Here is an 18992-nt window from a genome sequence, read left to right on the forward strand (position 1 = left end):
TATGTCACTAGGTCAAATTTCAACTTGGGTATTAGATACCGCCTGTGGTTCTCATATTTGCAATTCGTTGCAAGGACTAAAGGAAAGTAGGACTCTTGAAAAAGATGAGGTGATTCTACGTATGGGCAAGGAGCCAGGGTTGCGGCCATATCTGTAGGATCATTTAGTCTACATATGCCTACGGACAAGACTATTATTTTGAATAATTGTTATTACGTTCCCTCTATTGTGAGGAATATTGTTTCTATTCCTATGTTGGATTTGGATGGTTTTTCATTTATTATTAAGAATAATGAATGTTCAATCCTTAGAGATAATGTTCTTTTTGGACGTGGCATTTTAAATAATGGTCTGTATGTATGTGAAGTAGAGCATGATTTACTTTAGATTAAACAAACTAATAAAAGAAAATGAGATGATGAAAATCTGACCTATTTATGGCACTGTAGGCTAGGTCATATTAGTGAAAATAGACTGCGGACATTGCATAAGTAAGGGTTATTTGACCCTTTTGATTTTGAATCATATCCTACATGCGAGTCTTGTCTATTGGGTAAAATGACCAAATCTCCATTTAGTGGACATGGAGAGAGGGCTGCAGATTTGCTAGGATTGGTACACACAGATGTATGTGGACCAATGTCTACGCAAGCCATGGGTGGATTTTCGTACTTCATTACTTTCATAGATGATAGATCTAGATTCGGATATGTGTATTTGATGAAACACAGGTCTGAAGCCTATGAAAAGTTCAAAGAATATAAACATGAAGTGGAGAAACAAACCAAACACAGTATTATAACTCTTCGATCAGATCGAGGTGGTGAATACTTGAATGGAGAGTTTCTAGATTATCTCAAAGAAAATGGTATAGTCTCCCAGTGGACTCCTCCATATACTCCACAGTTAAATGGGGTATCTGAAAGGAGAAATCGAACTTTGTTAGACATGGTTCGGTCCATGATGAGCTATGCGAATCTTCCAGTATTCCTATGGGGTTATGCATTGGAAACCTCAGCATATTTACTGAATAAGGTGCCTTCCAAATTTGTTCCTCAAACACCATATGAGATATGGAAAGAAAGGAAACTGATTCTTAAACACGTTAAGATTTGGGGATGTCCAACTTATGTCAAGAAAGTTGACCCAGATAAGCTGGAATCTCGATCCGTAAAATGTAATTTTGTGGGATATCCTAAAGAGACTTTGGGGTATTACTTTTACACCTATCATCGGGTGTTTGTCTCTAGACATGCTACCTTCTTGGAAAAGGAGTTTATCCTTGAAGGAAACAGTGGGAGCAAAATTGAACTTGATGATGTTCAAGAAGCACAAACTACTACGGATCAAGTGGAAACACCTGTTCAGACTGAACAACCTTCTGTGGAACAGCCCATTCGTAGGACAGGGAGAGTGTCTCGCCAACCTGAGAGGTATTATGGCCTTGTCATTGAGAATGACAATGAGTTGTCAATCATTGATGATGATGACCCTGTGACCTATAATGAGGCTATGAGTAGTGTTGACTCAGAGAAATGGCATAGTGCCATGAAATCCGAAATGGAATCTATGTATACCAACCAAGTATGGACTCTGGTTGAGGCGCGTGAAGGTGTTAAGCCTATTGGGTGCAAGTGGGTATACAAAAGAAATATTGGAGCAGATGGCCAGGTGGAGACCTATAAGGCCAGGCTCGTGGCAAAAAGGATTCAAACAAAGGCAAGGGATTGACTTTGATGAAACTTTTTCTCCTGTAGCCTTGTTAAAATCAATTCAGATTTTGCTTGCGATTGCTGCTTACTACGACTATGAGATCTGGCAAATGGACATGAAAACGGCCTTCCTCAATGGGGAACTTAAGGAGGAAGTGTATATGACACATCCAGAGGGTTTTCTTTCTAAGGAAAATGAACACCTAGTGTGTAAGCTGCTGTGAACCATATATGGTTTAAGGAAAGCTTCTCGTAGATGGAACATCCATTTTGATGAGACAATCAAAGAGTTTGGTTTTATCAAAAACATAGATGAACCATGTGTCTACAAGAAGGTTAGTGGGAGCGCGGTAACATTTCTTGTATTGTATGTGGATGACATACTTTTTATAGGAAATGATATACCGATGCTACAATCAGTCAAAGTATGGCTATCAAAGAACTTCACCATGAAGGACTTGGGAGAAGCATCCTACATTCTCGGTATGAAGATCTATAGATATAGATCTAGAAGAATGATAGGTCTTACCCAGGGTACATACATCGAGAAAGTGCTTAAAAGGTTTAGCATGGAAAACTCTAAAAGAGGTCTCATACCGATGAGTCATGGAGTGCCCCTTTCCGAAAATCTCCTAAGACACCTGAGGAAAGATAGCGTATGAGTAAGATTCCTTATGCTTCAGCAATAGGATCTATCAACTACTCACTGAATAGGTTCTTGGTATTCTAAGCAGTGAATTCGTATTATCCGGATAGTCGCGATATGCTGAGAAGTATCCCTCACGATGTAGAATAAATATGATTAATTAATTAATCATATTTAATGAATTAGAGAATTTATATAAATAATGATAAAATAGTTTTATTATTATTTATTTCTACTACCGGCTTAATATTGAACCTACAGGGTCACACCATAAAAGATAATTATTTAATGGTGGAGAAATTAATTAATAATGGCTGATAATTATTTATTTATGAAATAAATAATTAATTGGATAATTTAATAATTGATTAAATGAGATTTAATTGATTATAAATTAATTAAGAAAAAGTTCTTAATATTATTAATTAAGAATTAATTTTTTGGAAATTAAATCAAGCGAGAGAATTATTTCTAAAGTGTTTAGAAAAATGATTAATAATTAAAAGACTTTTAATTATTAGTGAGAATAATAAAGGGTTAATAATAATAATATTTTATGGGAAAATTTTGAGCTGAAAATTTTGCCTATAAATATACTATTATAGACCCTATTTTTGCCTCAACCAAAAAGGTTTACAAAACCCTAATTCTCTCCATCTACTCCTCCTTCATTACATCATTTTCTTGGTGGATATCGGTGGAGTGCTTCACACTTGAGAAGCAGCTGCTAAGGATCTCCGTTCATCGTTTTTGGATCGCCATTAAAGACCTTCATCTTTTCATTAACGTAAAGCTTCTTAAGGTAAACACACTGAACTACGAATTAAATATTATTTTTCGCATGGATCCTACAGAGGGTTTCGTTTTTTTTTTAAGTTTTAAATTTATATTTTCGTTGCGTTCATGTGCTAAAAACCCTTCATTTACAAAGTTCTATATGGTATCAGAGCAAAATGACTCTGGTTCCCTATCGCTTCTGCCATTAGAGCTTCATTTGTTCGTCTTTTCATTTTTTTTCGTTTCATCTTTGATTTCTGTTTGATCTATTTGTGTTGAGATCATTTTTGTGTTTTGGATCTGTCTTGATTTTCTGTTGGATCTATTTGTGTTGAGATCGCTTCTATGTTCTTGATCTTTCTTGATCATTGTTACTTGATTGTTCATATATATCTCTTTTCAGTATGATATTTCATCAAACACAATGGCTGCTCTTGATGAAACTGATTCTGTTAGCGATGATGTTCATACATCCGCGTCTGATCTTGAGAGTGCTTATCACTCTATTGCTCTGGATGCTAGTCATCCTCTCTACTTGCATCCATCTGATCGTCCTGGTCAGATTTTAGTTGCTTCTGCGTTGAACGGTGATAATTTCAATGAGTGGAAACGTTCGATGTCTCTCGCACTCTCTGCAAAAAATAAACTAGGTTTTGTGACTGGAAAATTCAAGATACCAGCTGAATCATTAAAGTATTTTGCACACTGCAAGCGTTGTAATGATATGATTATCACTTGGTTGCTAAACTCTATTATACCAGAAATTCGATCCATTTGGGTGTATATCTCTCTTGCTAGTGATGTTTGGGAAGACATTCACGTGAGGTTTTCTCTGAGCAATGGCCCTCGCATATATGAATTGAAGAAGGCTTTGAGTTCACTCACTCAATACACACTATCTATCTCTGGTTACTATACCAAATTTAAGATGCTATGGGATGATCTTCTGCAAGCCTCTACTATACCTAAGTGCACTTGTATTTGCACCTGTAAGGCTAAGCATCAGCAAGAACAGGCTGATGAAATTATGAAGGTTACTCAGTTCTTGATGGGACTCAATGAAGCTTATACAAACATTAGAGGTCAGCTACTAATGCTTACTCCTATGCCTTCACTTACGGCTGTCTTATCTCTGTTACAATAAGAGGAACATCAAAGAAACTTTGTCAATTCAGCACAACCTGCTATTGAGTCTGCAGCATTGTTGAGTAAGGCTAGGTTTGTTAAGAAATTTGATGATAAGAGGTCTGAGTCTAAATGTAATAATTTGGAGTGTACGTATTGTCATCGAACAAATCATACTCGAGATCGTTACTATTAGTTGATTGGATTTCCTCCAAAGACCAAATCTACTCCTGGTGCCTCCAGGTGTCAGAGTGAGAACAAATTTGTTGCTCAAGTTACAACTAATACTTCTGCTTCTTCTGATAAGCAAGAGAATCAAGGAAATTCTTCATCTCATGGTCTAGATCTTACTTCAGGAAATTGTCTCTCAAATGCTCAGTATCAGCAATTATTGACTCTTCTGAATCAGAGTCAACTCTCTCATAATGTGTCTGATCCTCCTCAATCAGGTATCATGACTCATTCTTGCTCTTATTTGACTACTCTGTGTGTTACAAATTTTTATGCTACACAAGACTGGATAATGGATTCTGGTGCAACAGATCACATCAAATGTAATCATGATTTACTTACTCATATCAGTTCTTGTGATGTGCACATTTTTTTCCAAATGGAGAATTTACAAAAGTCACAATGAAAGTGAATATTAGATTGACACCTGAACTAACTCTATATGATGTTTTACTAGTTCCTAGTTTCCAGTTCAATTTAATCTCAGTCAGTAAACTGACATCTTCAATTCCTTGTTTTGTTCAATTCTTGTCACATCTCTGTGTTATTCAGGACTGTACTCTGAAGAAAACATTGGGGATTGGTAAACTCAATGGTTCTCTATACAAGCTCATTGATTCAACTTCTTCTCAGTTTCCTCTTGAATAAATCTTAGGCTACTACCATGTGCAATTCAGTTCAACTTGATAAATCCAAACTGTGGCACTCAAGATTAGGTCATGTCCCTTTTGATGTTTTGTAAAATATCAGTGATATTTCAGCGCATGTTAAATATGATACTCTGAAACCTTGTGATGTATGTCATTTTGCTAAATAGACTAGGTCTACTTATCCATCTAGTACTAGTCAGTCTTCTGTGCCTTTTGAGCTTTTACACTGTGATGTATGAGGGCCTTATAGACATAAAACATGTCACACTTGTAATTCCTTTCTTACTATAGTGGATGATTGTACCAGGCGTACTTGGACATTTCTTTTAGCTAGTAAATCTCAAATGTTTTCTATATTTCAGAAATTTTTCACACTTGTTTCCAATCAGTTTCAAGCTAAGCTCAAAATTGTCAGATCTGATAATGGTACAAAATTGTTAAACAAATATCTTACCAATTATTTCACTTCCCTTGGTATTATTCTTTAAAGTTCCTATGTAGAGACCCCTCAACAGAATGGAAGGGCTGAAAGGAAACATAAGCATCTTCTTTCTGTTGCCAGAGCTCTAAGGTTTCATTCTCATGTCCCTATTCATATTTTGGGTGATTGTTTATTGACAACAACCTATATCATTAATAGAACTCCCTCAAAACTTTTAAATCAGAAAACATCTTATGAATTACTCTTTAAACAGTTACGTTCTTATACTCAAATGAAAGTGTTTGATTGTCTTGCCTTTGCCTCTACTCTGTCCAAAAGACAAGACAAATTTACTACCAGGGCTACTAAGTGTGTTTTTCTAGGTTATCCCCATAACCAAAAAGGATATAAACTCATGAATCTGGACACTGGTTCTATGTTTGTGTCTCATGATGTGATATTTTATGAATCTGTCTTCTTAAAAAACCAATACTTCTTCTCCAATTGAGATGTTTCCACCAGCAAACTCATTTGCTGAAGACTTACTTCCTATTATCATTCATCTACCTCATTTTCACCTCATCATTCTCCATCTTTTGAAGAGGCTACTTCTACTCCAGTCACATCTTCTACAAATCATATACCTGATGTATGTTCTTCTGATACTACATCTGGTTCTTCTCATTCTACTGGTGTACCTACACCACCTCCTCCTCCTGTGAGACCTACTAGAATTAAACATGTTCCAGCTAAGTTCACAGACTACACGGGTTTACCCGTTACTTTACAAAAATCTTGTTCTTCTGCTATAATGTATCATATTCAAACTGTGGATTCTGCTAAAGTCTTTACACCTGCATATCAGGCTTTTCTAGCTAATTCAAGCATTATTCCTGAGCCTCAATATTACTCTCAAGCTATTAAGGACTCCAATTGGTGTAAGGCTATGCAGTTGGAACTCAATGCATTGGAAGTCAATAATACTTGGAAAATAACATCATTTCCTCCGGGGAAAAAGTCAGTTGGTTGTAAATGGATCTATAAGGTTAAATATAATTCAGATGGTAGTTTGGACATGTATAAAGCTAGGTTGGTAGCTTAGGGTTTTACTCAAACTGTTGTTCTGGATTACTTCCAAATTTTTGCTCTAGTTGCTAAGATGGCAACTGTCAGATTGATACTTTCTATTGCAACTATTCAGAATTGGCATATTAGCCAGTTAGACATTACCAATGCCTTCTTAAATGGAGATTTACATGAAGAGGTCTACATGAGGCTACCCCTTGGAGTACCTATTTCATCATCTTTTATTGGTCTAAATCTTGTTTGTAAATTGATCAAATCCATTTATGGTCTAAAACAGTCTTCTAGAGAATGGTTTGATAAATTTTCAGCAGCTGTTTTGCAATTTGGCTTTACATAGTCAAGGGGAGATAGTTCTATGTTCTATCTGCAAACTACTACCTCAGTTACTGTGTTGTTGGTGTATGTAGATGACATAATTCTAATGGGTTCCTGTGTTAAGCAAATTGCAAAGGTGAAAGGGTTTCTAGCTTCTCAATTCAAGTTAAAGGATTTGGGTCATCTTAGTTATTTTCTTGGACTTGAGATAGCAAGATCTGCAGAAGGTATATACATTCATCAAAGGAAATATGCTTTAAATTTGTTAGAAAGCATAGGTTTGTTAGGTGCTAAGCCAAGTGCAATTACTATGGAGGCACAACACAATTTGCAACATGATTCTGGAAATACTTTGCCTGATCCTATGCAATACACAAGATTGGTAGGATAGTTGATATATTTGACTATAACAAGACCAGACATATCTTATCCAGTACATATAATTAGTCAATTCATGGCTTCTGCAACTGATGTTCACTGGAAAGCAGCATTGAAATTGGTCAGATACATAAAAGGGAATCCAAGACAAGGTTTATTTTTCTCAGCATCAAGTAAACTGAATTTGAGAGCATTTTGTGATGCAGACTGGGCAACTTGTCCTATGACAAGAAGATCTTTGTTAGGATATTGTGTAATTTTGGGAGACTCGTTAATTTCTTGGAAATGCAAGAAACAAAACACTGTGGCAAGATCTTCTACAGAGGCAGAGTACAAGTCTTTAGCTATAACTTTATGTGAAGTGACCTGGTTGTACAATCTGTTAAAGGAAATGCATTTCACAGTTCCAAGACCTATTCCATTATACTATGATAATACTTCAGTAATAAACATTGCAGAAAATCCAATATTGCATGAAAGAACAAATCATATTGAGTTGGATCTTCATTTCATTCGAGATAAAGTGAAAGAAGGTATAGTACAGCCAGCATATCTGTCTACTACTCAACAGCCTGCAGATCTCCTAACTAAACCTCTAACTGCTGCCAGATTGTCTCATTTACTTAGCAAATTGGGAGTCAGAAACATGTTCAGACCCACCAATTTGAAGGAGGGTATTAGCTAGTGACAACTGTAAATTAAGTTATATAGTAGTTAGTTAGAAAGGCAGAAACGTAATTCTACTGTGTAATACAGTGCAAAGTTAGTTAGAGAAAGTTAGCTAAAGATTAGATGACAGAACATCTTGTATATAAAATATTTTGTTCAGATTGTTTACTCATTGAATGAATTCTTGATCATTTACAAAGTTCTATAATTATGTCGATAACAAGCATGGCATTATCAAAGGACCACAGACCTCCATTTATCACCCACAACATGTCTTCTTTATGGTAGAATTGAAAGAGATAAATGTCTTTCTCTAACTCTTTGATATTTATACCCTTCGTAGACTTCCATATATTTGCCATTTTAGTTGTCATAGCCCTGACATTGATTTTTTTCCCTAAGAAATCTACCAATCAGACACAGCTCATACTTATACTTATTTATTTCTTCCTCTATGTCATCCTCTAATACAAATCCTTCATTTTCCTCCTCCTCTAAAACCATTAACAACCTAACTCTAAAAATATAATTTTACATTATTTTAGTGTAAAATTTCTCTCTAACTCAATTGTAAAAATTATACAATTTTTACAACACACTAAAATTTCCACCAAATTTGATGTCACGCTAATATTTTTATAATTTTTGTATATTCTAGTATTATTCTTCCTTTACTAAAAATAAATTTGTTGCATTTGTATCCAACCACTTTATTACTTTTAACTTTATTTTTGTAATTTCATAATAAAATAATTTATATAGTACAAAAATTGTATAAATTTTAGTGTTGATGGGTTGGAGTTGAATTTAAAATCATCGTTCCCATCGCTTCTTACTTAATGGTTAAATAGTGTAGTTTTTACACAATTTTGGTGTAAAAATTACACCAAGATTAGTGTAATTGGGTTGTAAAAATTACACCAAGATTAGTGTAATTGGGTTGGGATGCTCTAAGTTTAACGAGTCTCAACATTAGAGTATGGGAGAATATGTGTCGGTTCAATTCGATTTTATGATAAAATTGGAACTGCAACTATATATTTATCAATTTTAAAAATTGAAATTTGTAATTGTCGATTTGGATTCGGATTCAAAAAGGTATGATGTGATTAATGTATGGACAATTAAAAAAATTCATATCGGAACTAAGAATTTTTTGATATTACATGTGATTCTGGAAAATTTATTTAAGATTCTTGTATTATTCTTTATATTTTTGAGAAATCTGATTCTACGTTCATACAACACAAATTAAATATAGTAAACATTAATATTCGGTCCTAGATAATGCATCTAAGAAGTACAAAAAAATTGACATTTAAATTATTCATAAAAAAATTGGTAAAAAAACTCAAAATATAATTATTTTAATTACAAATAACATATAAATTTACAAAATTAAGCATGTTAAAAACAAAATTATTAGTTTGTAACTTTTGTATGAATAAGTGGGTAACTTAAATATTAATTGGAGGAATTTATTTATCATTTATTTTATCGGATTATCTTAAAACTGGAAGTTAGAGTTTTTTTTATCCATTATCCATTAAACGATAAAAATATGTTTTTCATAATATTTCAATCATCGAGTTGATTATTCTGCTAAAATTCATTTTAAATTATCGACAAATCTACATGGTCATAATCATCGACTTTGTTTAACAAAGACGCATTAACAAAACACCAAAATATTTTAGATAAAAGTTTTTTAACACTTTTCTTTGTTAAATCCGAAGATGCTTTGTAATAAAACTCCAAACAAACAGAGCCGAGAGTTTTATCCAAGACGAGCTTAATATTTAATAAAATAAGCCGACTTGAGCCGAGTTTAATAACCAAGCGGAAAGTGATTTTCAAACTCGGCTCGTTAATAAACGAGTTGAGTCCGAGCCCCATATAAGTTTGTTCACGAACAACCGAGCTGACCCAAACTCGATCCGAGTCGAGTTGTCCACCAATAATTGGCATACATTTTTCAATAGAACAAACTTAAATTATAATTTATAATTTTATGAGTTATATTGAGATCAACTACTAGTCTTATCTTACAATTATATACGCGCACAATCACAATATACACTTGTTTCTTAATATATACTCCCTTTGTCTTCTTTACATACTTTTGCCTCATGATTGACACGTATTTTAAGGCTATTTTATAATATAGTTCCATATTTTTTTTAAATTTTCTTTTTCTGTATAAAAGTTTAAACATTATATTTTTATTTAAAAGAAAAAAATATTTAAAATTATTTAAGAAACCATATTTTACGGGAGTCTTAAAATGCATGGCAATCCCCCGTTCCTCAATGTAAACATCCTAGTGGGACGGATGGAGTATTTTTTTAATTTTTAAGACAAGTTTTAAAAATATATTCAATTTTATTTTTGATTATTGAGACATTGGTGACTTTATAAATCGTATATTACTTTTTAAAATAACGATGTCAAAATTTTATGATGTTTTGCTGTTATTTTTGGTTATACAAATTTTAAGTTATTTAATGGTGTTTATGAAATATGAAGAATTGGATATGAATGTATATTGATAAGAATTTGAAATTTTCCCTACGAAAAAACCAAGTGTTAAATTTAAAAAATAAACAAAAATTCTAATGTAAATAATTTTTTAAATAAATTATGAAAAATGGTTCTAATAAAAAAATTAAGTGATTATTAATAATTTATTATTTTTAATATATGTAAACTTTATTCGAGCAAGTCGAGTTACCGAGTTCGAACCGAGTCCGAGCTAAACGAGTTGAGTCCGAGCCAAATAGACAAAAAGTTCGGCTCAACTCGTTTATTTATCCGAGCTCATTTTCATATTCAATACTGGCTCATTTAAGAAAACGAGCCAAGCTGAGTTCACATGAAAGAGTTTATCCCGAGTTTTGTTCACCAGGCTCTGTTTATTTGTAGCCCTACTTTTTAACTTCTAGATCAAACAAGCTGTGAAAAGACGAAATTACCCTCACATTGATTTTTCTAGGGTGGTGTACACTCATAGAGGGCAATTATGTCTTTTCAAAGCTTATCTGACTTGGGAGTTAAAAAAAATTAACAGTTCCTAAATATATCAATCAATAAACCAACATTAAGCGCTTGTACATAGTTATACGACATAGTCGATATATCAGCAAAATGCAAACCTATCTAAGTTGCACCTTAAAACATGATTGAAAGTTCTTTATTCTTTTTGCTAATTAAAAAAGGTTTAAAGTCGATAATTAACTCACAAGTATTACTGTAACCGAGCACAACTTCAATTTAGACATAGTACCATCATCTAGTTTTCAGTAAAGGATCTAAAAGAAGAACAGCTGTACTTGGCGCAGCAAGGAAAAGGAATAGAATCAACTTATAACATAAGCCACTCCCAGGAGGTACTGACGAACACAAATCACTTCCAATCATACGCCATCATGGTTTGGTCCTGTCCCTCCAAACATAATCACAAGTCAGGCTAAATTGGCGAGGGTGTGAAAATACGCAGGTATATTTAACACAGTAAACATGCAAAAGGTCTTAGGAAGCGAGAACATGAACTTCTAAAAAAAGTAAAAGTGTGATCATTATATTGAAATAACAGAGCAACCGACAAGAAAATAATAGGACATATATACTGAACCGCAGAAAATGATATATAGTAATAAGAATTCATCCTGCTAGAGCCTAAAAGGTGACAACTAGCATAGGTGATATACTGAACCACATCAAATGATAGAGTTATAAGAATTCATCCATCTAGGCAACAACTAGTCATAAAATTCTAAATCCCAAATAAAACATGTCCGTAAAAAAAAGCCCTGTGCCTTCATCAAGGAGGCAGGAGCCTTTCTCACAGCATATGTGCACCAGAAAATGACATAATTAGAAGTCATCCAACTAGAGCCTAAAATGAGTCACCAATTTCCTAAAACCAAAAAAAAAAATCGTGCAGATTAAAAAAAAACTTTCTTGCACTATATTTTATCAATAGCATAAATCCTAATAACAATATAAATTTCTCACGCCAATATGCTACAAAGATAAAAACTGATTACTGCCAGTAAATTACTGGTTTCCAACAAGCATAACTTAACTTTTTTTTTTTTGCGAGCAAATAACCAATGATAATAGAAGCAAGGTTGACAAAGCAAGACCAGATAAGTAGAAAAATATTGTTGTACATAAGAAAGATAGGGGTCAAATGGCACTTTTTAGTTGCAAAGACAAAATACAAGAACAGAACGTAGCTGAACACTAGTCATGAAGTTCGCGCAAATTTTATAATTTTTATCCTGTGTCATGATTAAAGATAGAAGAACACACAGATAGTCATACATTTATGTATGCATTATTGGACCTAAAATCAAGTATGAGTATGATAACTTCATTACAGTTCTGAATTCGGGAATGCTGGGACACTGAAAATAGCTTCAACAAAACACACAAACACAAAAACACAAACACACACACATACGTATATGATACATCAGTTGAAAAGTTAAGTTATTTCCAAGAAGGTAAAAACTAAAAAGTATGCAGAGCAATATCACGAAAAGTTAATACTCCTAATTTAGGTCAGTGGCTTTTAAACATTATTGCACAACCTGAAAAAGGTAAACAAAATTTTACCTTGTCATTCATTTAATTCCACCGGTAGCTAGAATGAGTCTACTTTCCTGACTCAAATGAGATCAGCATAATCTAAATTAAATCTCCGGGCAAGTTCCACTACTTCGCTGCAGAAGGCGGGAACCGAAAAGGAATCAGACATGGAAAGAAATAAAGTGAAATAAACCAATCTGACTACAATTCATGTATTAGGAATGCGTACTCGAACATAAATGAAGGTGGAACAGTAACTAATACATGCTTTTTAGCAAGTGCACTCTAATATTAGTTATTCTTATTTTAATACACAAAAGTGCAACACCAGAACGTTTAACGGCACATTTCAAAATGATAATTGTTTCATATATGACACTTTATATTTATAAATGCAACATAAAAGAACTAAACCTCAATATTTTTACATAAACAAGTTCATATGTAATATCTAAGTTTTCACCAAAAGGTTTTTAAATGCAGGGTTTTTTTCCTGGGAATAGATTTCGCGCAATGCGTGTGAAAATGATACTATGAACACTTAGATAAAAAATGCTAAGATACTTATGTGGCATATATAATGAAGTTTGTGAAACTAAGTGTCCCCGGAGGACTTGTTTTTATTTGTCCTCCTGACTTTTTATTATTAACTTGACATGTATAGCAAACTAAGTGTCTATAATTCATTGGTTTATAGCAAACCATGGTTAACTAAATGTATAATGTATAAGATTATTTACAATTTCACTTGTGCAAAATTTACAATACCTGATCCCCGCACCCGTCTCCAATTTGGATCCATATTAAAAAATAAATAAATAAAAATTTAACAGTCCGATATTTGGATCAGCACCCATTTCCGACACCTTACAGTGAATCTGCCTAACATAGTAAAAATGTGACATTGTTCATTAATAAATTAAGGATCAGATTTTTTCCATAAGAAATTTTTTTAGATTCTTAGTCAACACATTTATTTATAGAATCTTGTAACAGTTATTATTATTCACAAATGAATTTTTTAAATAGAAAATATGGATTTACAATTATTTCTACCTTTTTCTGAGTTGGGCTTTATCTGATTATTTCACCTCCCGCCAAGTTCCTAGCCTTCTCTAGCCACTACTTTGTATCAAGTAATATCAAGACTTTTTTACTTTCCTAATTTCTAGTAACACGATTTTGCATCATTACCTCTTTATCAAAGTTCGTCAAAGGAGAGACAAAAATATTTGCAATAAAAAATCATCATAATTTAATTTTAAAGATGTCTTTACGTATAACTCCAATCACAATTGATTAAGAGACATGTTAGGAAACTAAAAAGTTTTAAAATTTCGTGTGCTTTAGTCAATACAAGAGATTAGAGAATCAAAAGCTGGTATTTAAATAAACAACCTATACATAACAACCCAAACACATTTTTAGAGGTTTTTCTCTATATAAATTATATCAACAAATGTACTTCGCTTTTGGTTTTGGTTTTAACCATTTCCTCCTCTTATAATTCCATTCAATATGTTAGTATCAATATGTTTCCCAAATTATTTTAGCACATATTCTTCGAGGAAGAGATATTAAACCAAATACACTTTCTTTATCTATTTATGAAATACAATAAATAAGTAAATAGTAGGTACGTGGCAAGTAATGCGGAGTATTGTCAACTCACTTATACATATTAAATTAGCCACATGGAAATTGTCCACATTGAGTTATTTGAACTAATGGTGACCTTAAACTGGGACGTTGGTTGAAACAAACACTACTCTCTCCCAAAACAAGGGCATCAGTGTGTAAAGAGCAATCGATTAAAATTATATCATAATAAATATATAAACCTTTATGATTGTGTATACTATACATAATCAAATGTGTGATTGCTTTTTTGGGAATAACATAAGATATATAATGATCTTCAAGAAGCAATCATATTTAAGGTGCTTTAATCGTAATGCCACTATTGTGTGTATCTTTTAGTTACAACCATTAATATATTCAAACCTCACCATCTAGTACAAGTAAGTAATTTTGTTGAACTTTCTACATAAAGTTAAATAATGTAACTTCTAAAAGCTCTAAAATATCTCTATTTTGGGATCAAAACAAAAATTAGATAGTTAAAACACACATAAGAACATTCATATTTATTTTTTTTATACAGTTTCCACTTATGACTGAGATATTTAAAAGTAAAGAGGTGTTAATAGATTGTAAATGACAAAACTACCGGCAAATCGTCAATACAATTATCTGAAAGGGAATATTATCCGAAATTTTCACTTTCAGCAAAATAACTGATTCGCTAGATGAATTATGTAATACTGCAGTAATATACAACTAAAGCAACATGAAAATTTCAGGCATAACAAATTCATGTTTAGAGCACCTAAAAGATTGACATGGCTGTGGCTAACTTACGAATCGCTTCTCTTCCATATCATTATCATCAAAGTAGTTTCGAACATTGGAACTCTCGTCTTGAATCCCATATAACTTCAATGTATCAGCAGAGGGACCTCTAGCGTTTGCAGAATCAATAGCATATGAATCCTGAATAAACAATTTTTTATTTACTTAAATTTATTGCAGAAACTAGACAGTAAAACTACCCAGTGCGCTATTAGGAAGAAGTGCAATATCACAATGGATCCATGTGTCTGACCTTGGCATGGTTCTTAATAACTTTCATTGAAGCAGCTGCTTCAGCTGAAGAAGTAGTACCGGAAGAAATTTTCTTTTGAGCCCTTTTCTTGCGATTTTTCTTCTCCTTTAAAGTTTGTGTCTCTGCAAAAGTAATGGAACTAATCAATCTTGTTACATGATGGGAAAGCAAGAGTATCTTGCGCCATTTCCCACTACAAGAAAAATGGCCTTTTCCTATCAAGCAAATCAAACCAGAAAAACTTGGTAGGAAATGGTAGAGCATTTCCTACCAACCCGTAAACTGGTAGGAATTGCTCTAGGTGGGGCCCAGATTGTGTACACGCAAGCACCAAAACCTACCAATATTGGTGGGAAATTCAAAACCTACCAATATTGGTAGGTTTTGACCAAAATTTGATACCGAAATGGTCCCATCAACCACGTCATCAGCCCTCACTTATTTTATTGTTTAAAATTTTTTATGAAAAAAGAAATAATATCTTAAATCTGAACCATTTCCTACCAAGTTTGGTGGGAAAGTGTTTCCTACCAAGATTGGTAGGTTTTGGTAGAATCTTATTGTGAAAATAACCCCACCGACCACATCAGCAGGCCACATATTATTAAGAATATAAAACATTTTTCTGAAGTATAAAAAAATATTAATAATTCAGGTCATTTCCTACCAATATTGGTAGGAAAAGGACATCTGGCCGTGAAAAGCATTTCATACCATATTTGGTAGGAAAAGGCCTGGAATTAATAATATTTTAAAAATGGACCCACCACCTTTTTAGTTTTGTTTTGGGTGGTGTTAATAGAATGAAGATAAGATGAAAATTTAGAAAGAAGAAGAGAAAGATAAGAAAGAAGAAGAAGAAGGAGAAAAGGGAGAAGTTTATTTTTTTTCAAGAATCACTTTCATTGTAAAGGTATAATTTGATCTCATTGTTCTTTATTTCAATATTGTAAGTTTTTTTTTGTTCTATGTTAGTTAGGATGATATTGTGTATGATTTGAATGTATAATTTGTATATGCTTTATAATTGAAGAGAAAAAATGTGAAGTTAAATTGAAATGGTATTTGTTAATATTGTAGATGGTGAGAAAGATGTTATAATTTGTATGTTAATAATTTATATATGCTTGAAATGTTAACAATTCCAAAAAGTGAAGTTAAATTGAAATGTAGTTTTGTTGATATTGTAGATGTCAAATGTAGTTTTTGTTCTATGTTTGGGTTGACAAAAGATAAGACGTTGTGTCCTTGTAAGAATTGTGGGAATGGTCATTGGGAAAATTTAGATACCATAAAGTTTCACTTGTATTCTTCCGGATTTTTTGAATCATATACCGTGTGGACTTTACATGGTGAGAAAGAGCCAACAACGGAGTCTCGACGGACATGTCATCATAAACGACGTACACCACCAATTGTGGAACCACCAGTGGATATGTTTGGGTTGTTACGAGATAGTTCCGGGCAAGATTTTTATAGCTTCAATGATATGAGGGGTAGTAATAGTAGTAGTATGATGATGCCGAAGAATCTCCAAATTTTGATGCTTCTCAATTTTACACCGATACCAATGAGTCGGGAGCTCCTATTTACCCCGGTAACAAAAATTATACAAAACTCTCTTTCACTACGAGATTGTTACATTTCAAAGACGTATCTCGTTGTAGTGAGAAATCATTTAATTTACTACTTGATATTATTGGAGAAGTGTTGCCACGAGATCATAAGCTACCGGTTATTTCCTACCAAAACTAGTAGGAAATGGCTACCACCTATTTCCCACCAATATTGGTAGGAAATGTGAGAAAACTATTACGAAAAGAAAATATTAAATATGAAAATGGTTCGATAAATTAAAACTTTTCAAGTGAAATGTCATTTTATAGTGAAATAAAACTAGGAAAAAAATTTGGGTAAGAAAACAATTATGACTAAGAAAATCGTTTAGAAAACGGAACGTCGAGATTGTTCGAAGATTGAGTTAGGTTTTCAACTCAAAGTGTCGGGGATGAGTTACATTTGGATTTTTTTTAATAATCCAACCTTACGGATGATTAGATATATGAGTTTTATACATGTAATCGAAGTATAAAACTTTTAAAAATTAAGCTGTTATGTATTTATAATAGATCTATAGAAAAAAAATATAAGAAAAATATATTTTTTGTACTGTTTGCCATAGTTTGTCACATTTCCGTTGATCAAACTCTATAAACATGAACATCTATTCATTTTAATAATGAAACTCTAAAATTTAGTTGATCACACTTACAGTCCCGTGTTTTCATTTGTTTTTTGGATAATTATAATTATTACGAAAAGAAAATATTAAATATGAAAATGGTTCGATAAATTAAAACTTTTCAAATGAAATGTCATTTTATAGTGAAATAAAACTAGGAAAAAAATTTGGGTAAGAAAACAATTATGAATAAGAAAATCGTTTAGAAAACGGAACGTCGAGATTGTTCGAAGATTGAGTTAGGTTTTCAACTCAAAGTGTCGGGGATGTTGAGGATTACACACTTGGATTTTTTTTTTAATAATCCAACCTTACGGATGATTAGATACATTAATTTTATACATGTTGTCGAAATATTGAATTTTTAAAAATTAAGCTATTATATTTTTATAATAGATATATAAAACAAACTTTTAATTCCTACCAAAATTGGTAGATTTTGCCCAAAAAAGTTGTTTGTCCTTTTCCTAATAGGGTATTTCCTACCAAGTGTGGTATGAAATACACCTAAAAACTGGTAGGAAAAGGCAACACCTGAAAATAATAATTAAATTGTTATTTTAATAATTTCGTAAAATATTCGATTTTAAATAAAAATTATCCAATTTTTTTAACTAAGATATACTTGTTTGTGTCAATTTTTTCAGAAAAAACATTTTGGCACAATGGTTAGTATATTGTAAATGATTCTGTGGGGTGTGGGTTCGAATCCCACCTCATTTTTTTTGGCGTTTCCGCCAAATTTTTGGCGAAAAAATTGAATTTACCGCGCAGGTCAAAACCCACCAGTTTTGGGATCAAAACCTACCAATATTGGTAGGTTCTGATCTTACAATAAAATATTAAAAAATTAATTGGGGGTTAAACACATATACCCTACCAACATTAATTATTCTTTCCTTTCGATACTCTCTCTCACCATTTCTTCACCATACTCTCTCTCTGTGTGTGTGTTTACCCTACCAGTTCATCATCTCTTCTTCATCTCTTCGTCATATCTTCATCATCTCTTCGATTGGTAAGCTTTCTTCATCTATTAATTTCTTCAGCTATTCGTTTATGTATTTTCCCTTTTGTTATTATTCATTTTTTATTCAATTTTATATGATTATGTGTGTATATGATCATATGTATGCATTATTGTGTATTGGGTATCATGGATTAGATGTTTCTTGTGTTTGGGGTGTTAACTTTTGCAATTTTAAAGAGTATCGGGTGTTAAACAGGGGATTTTAGGCTAGATATTGGGGCTTTTGGGCAATATGCATGCAATATTTATGGGTTGTGTTTATTATGCATGCTTTAAATATGGGTTGTGCTTAAATGTGATTTTAAGTCCATCAAAATTGATTTTTGATGAAACTATGCTTTGACTATGGGTTTTTCAGTCATTTTTTACTAAACTATGTGCTTAAATATGTATTTTGATGTTTTTGATGTTAATTTAAGTTTACGTATTAAGTTTTAGGTATACGTATGATG

At 32.6% G+C, this 18992-nt stretch overlaps 1 protein-coding gene across 3 annotated transcripts; it reads left to right on the forward strand.

The window, feature by feature from the left end:
• Positions 1-3274: 3274 nt before the first annotated feature.
• Positions 3275-8135, forward strand: LOC141721771 (uncharacterized). Of its 3 annotated transcripts, XM_074524861.1 has the most exons (3): positions 3275-4709; positions 7056-7190; positions 7800-8135. In XM_074524861.1, the coding sequence occupies exon 1, from the start codon at positions 3560-3562 to the stop codon at positions 4277-4279; it is 720 nt and encodes a 239-aa protein (XP_074380962.1). In that variant the 5' UTR covers positions 3275-3559; the 3' UTR covers positions 4280-4709; positions 7056-7190; positions 7800-8135. The 3 variants fall into 3 exon arrangements, with proteins under 3 accessions (XP_074380962.1, XP_074380963.1, XP_074380961.1); XM_074524862.1 differs by lacking the exons at positions 7056-7190; positions 7800-8135 and adding an exon at positions 6428-7044; XM_074524860.1 differs by lacking the exons at positions 7056-7190; positions 7800-8135 and adding an exon at positions 5044-5330.
• The last annotated feature ends 10857 nt before the right edge of the window (positions 8136-18992 follow it).

This window comes from Apium graveolens, chromosome 4, assembly GCF_009905375.1.
Source record: "Apium graveolens cultivar Ventura chromosome 4, ASM990537v1, whole genome shotgun sequence".
Classification (NCBI taxonomy): domain Eukaryota; kingdom Viridiplantae; phylum Streptophyta; class Magnoliopsida; order Apiales; family Apiaceae; genus Apium; species Apium graveolens.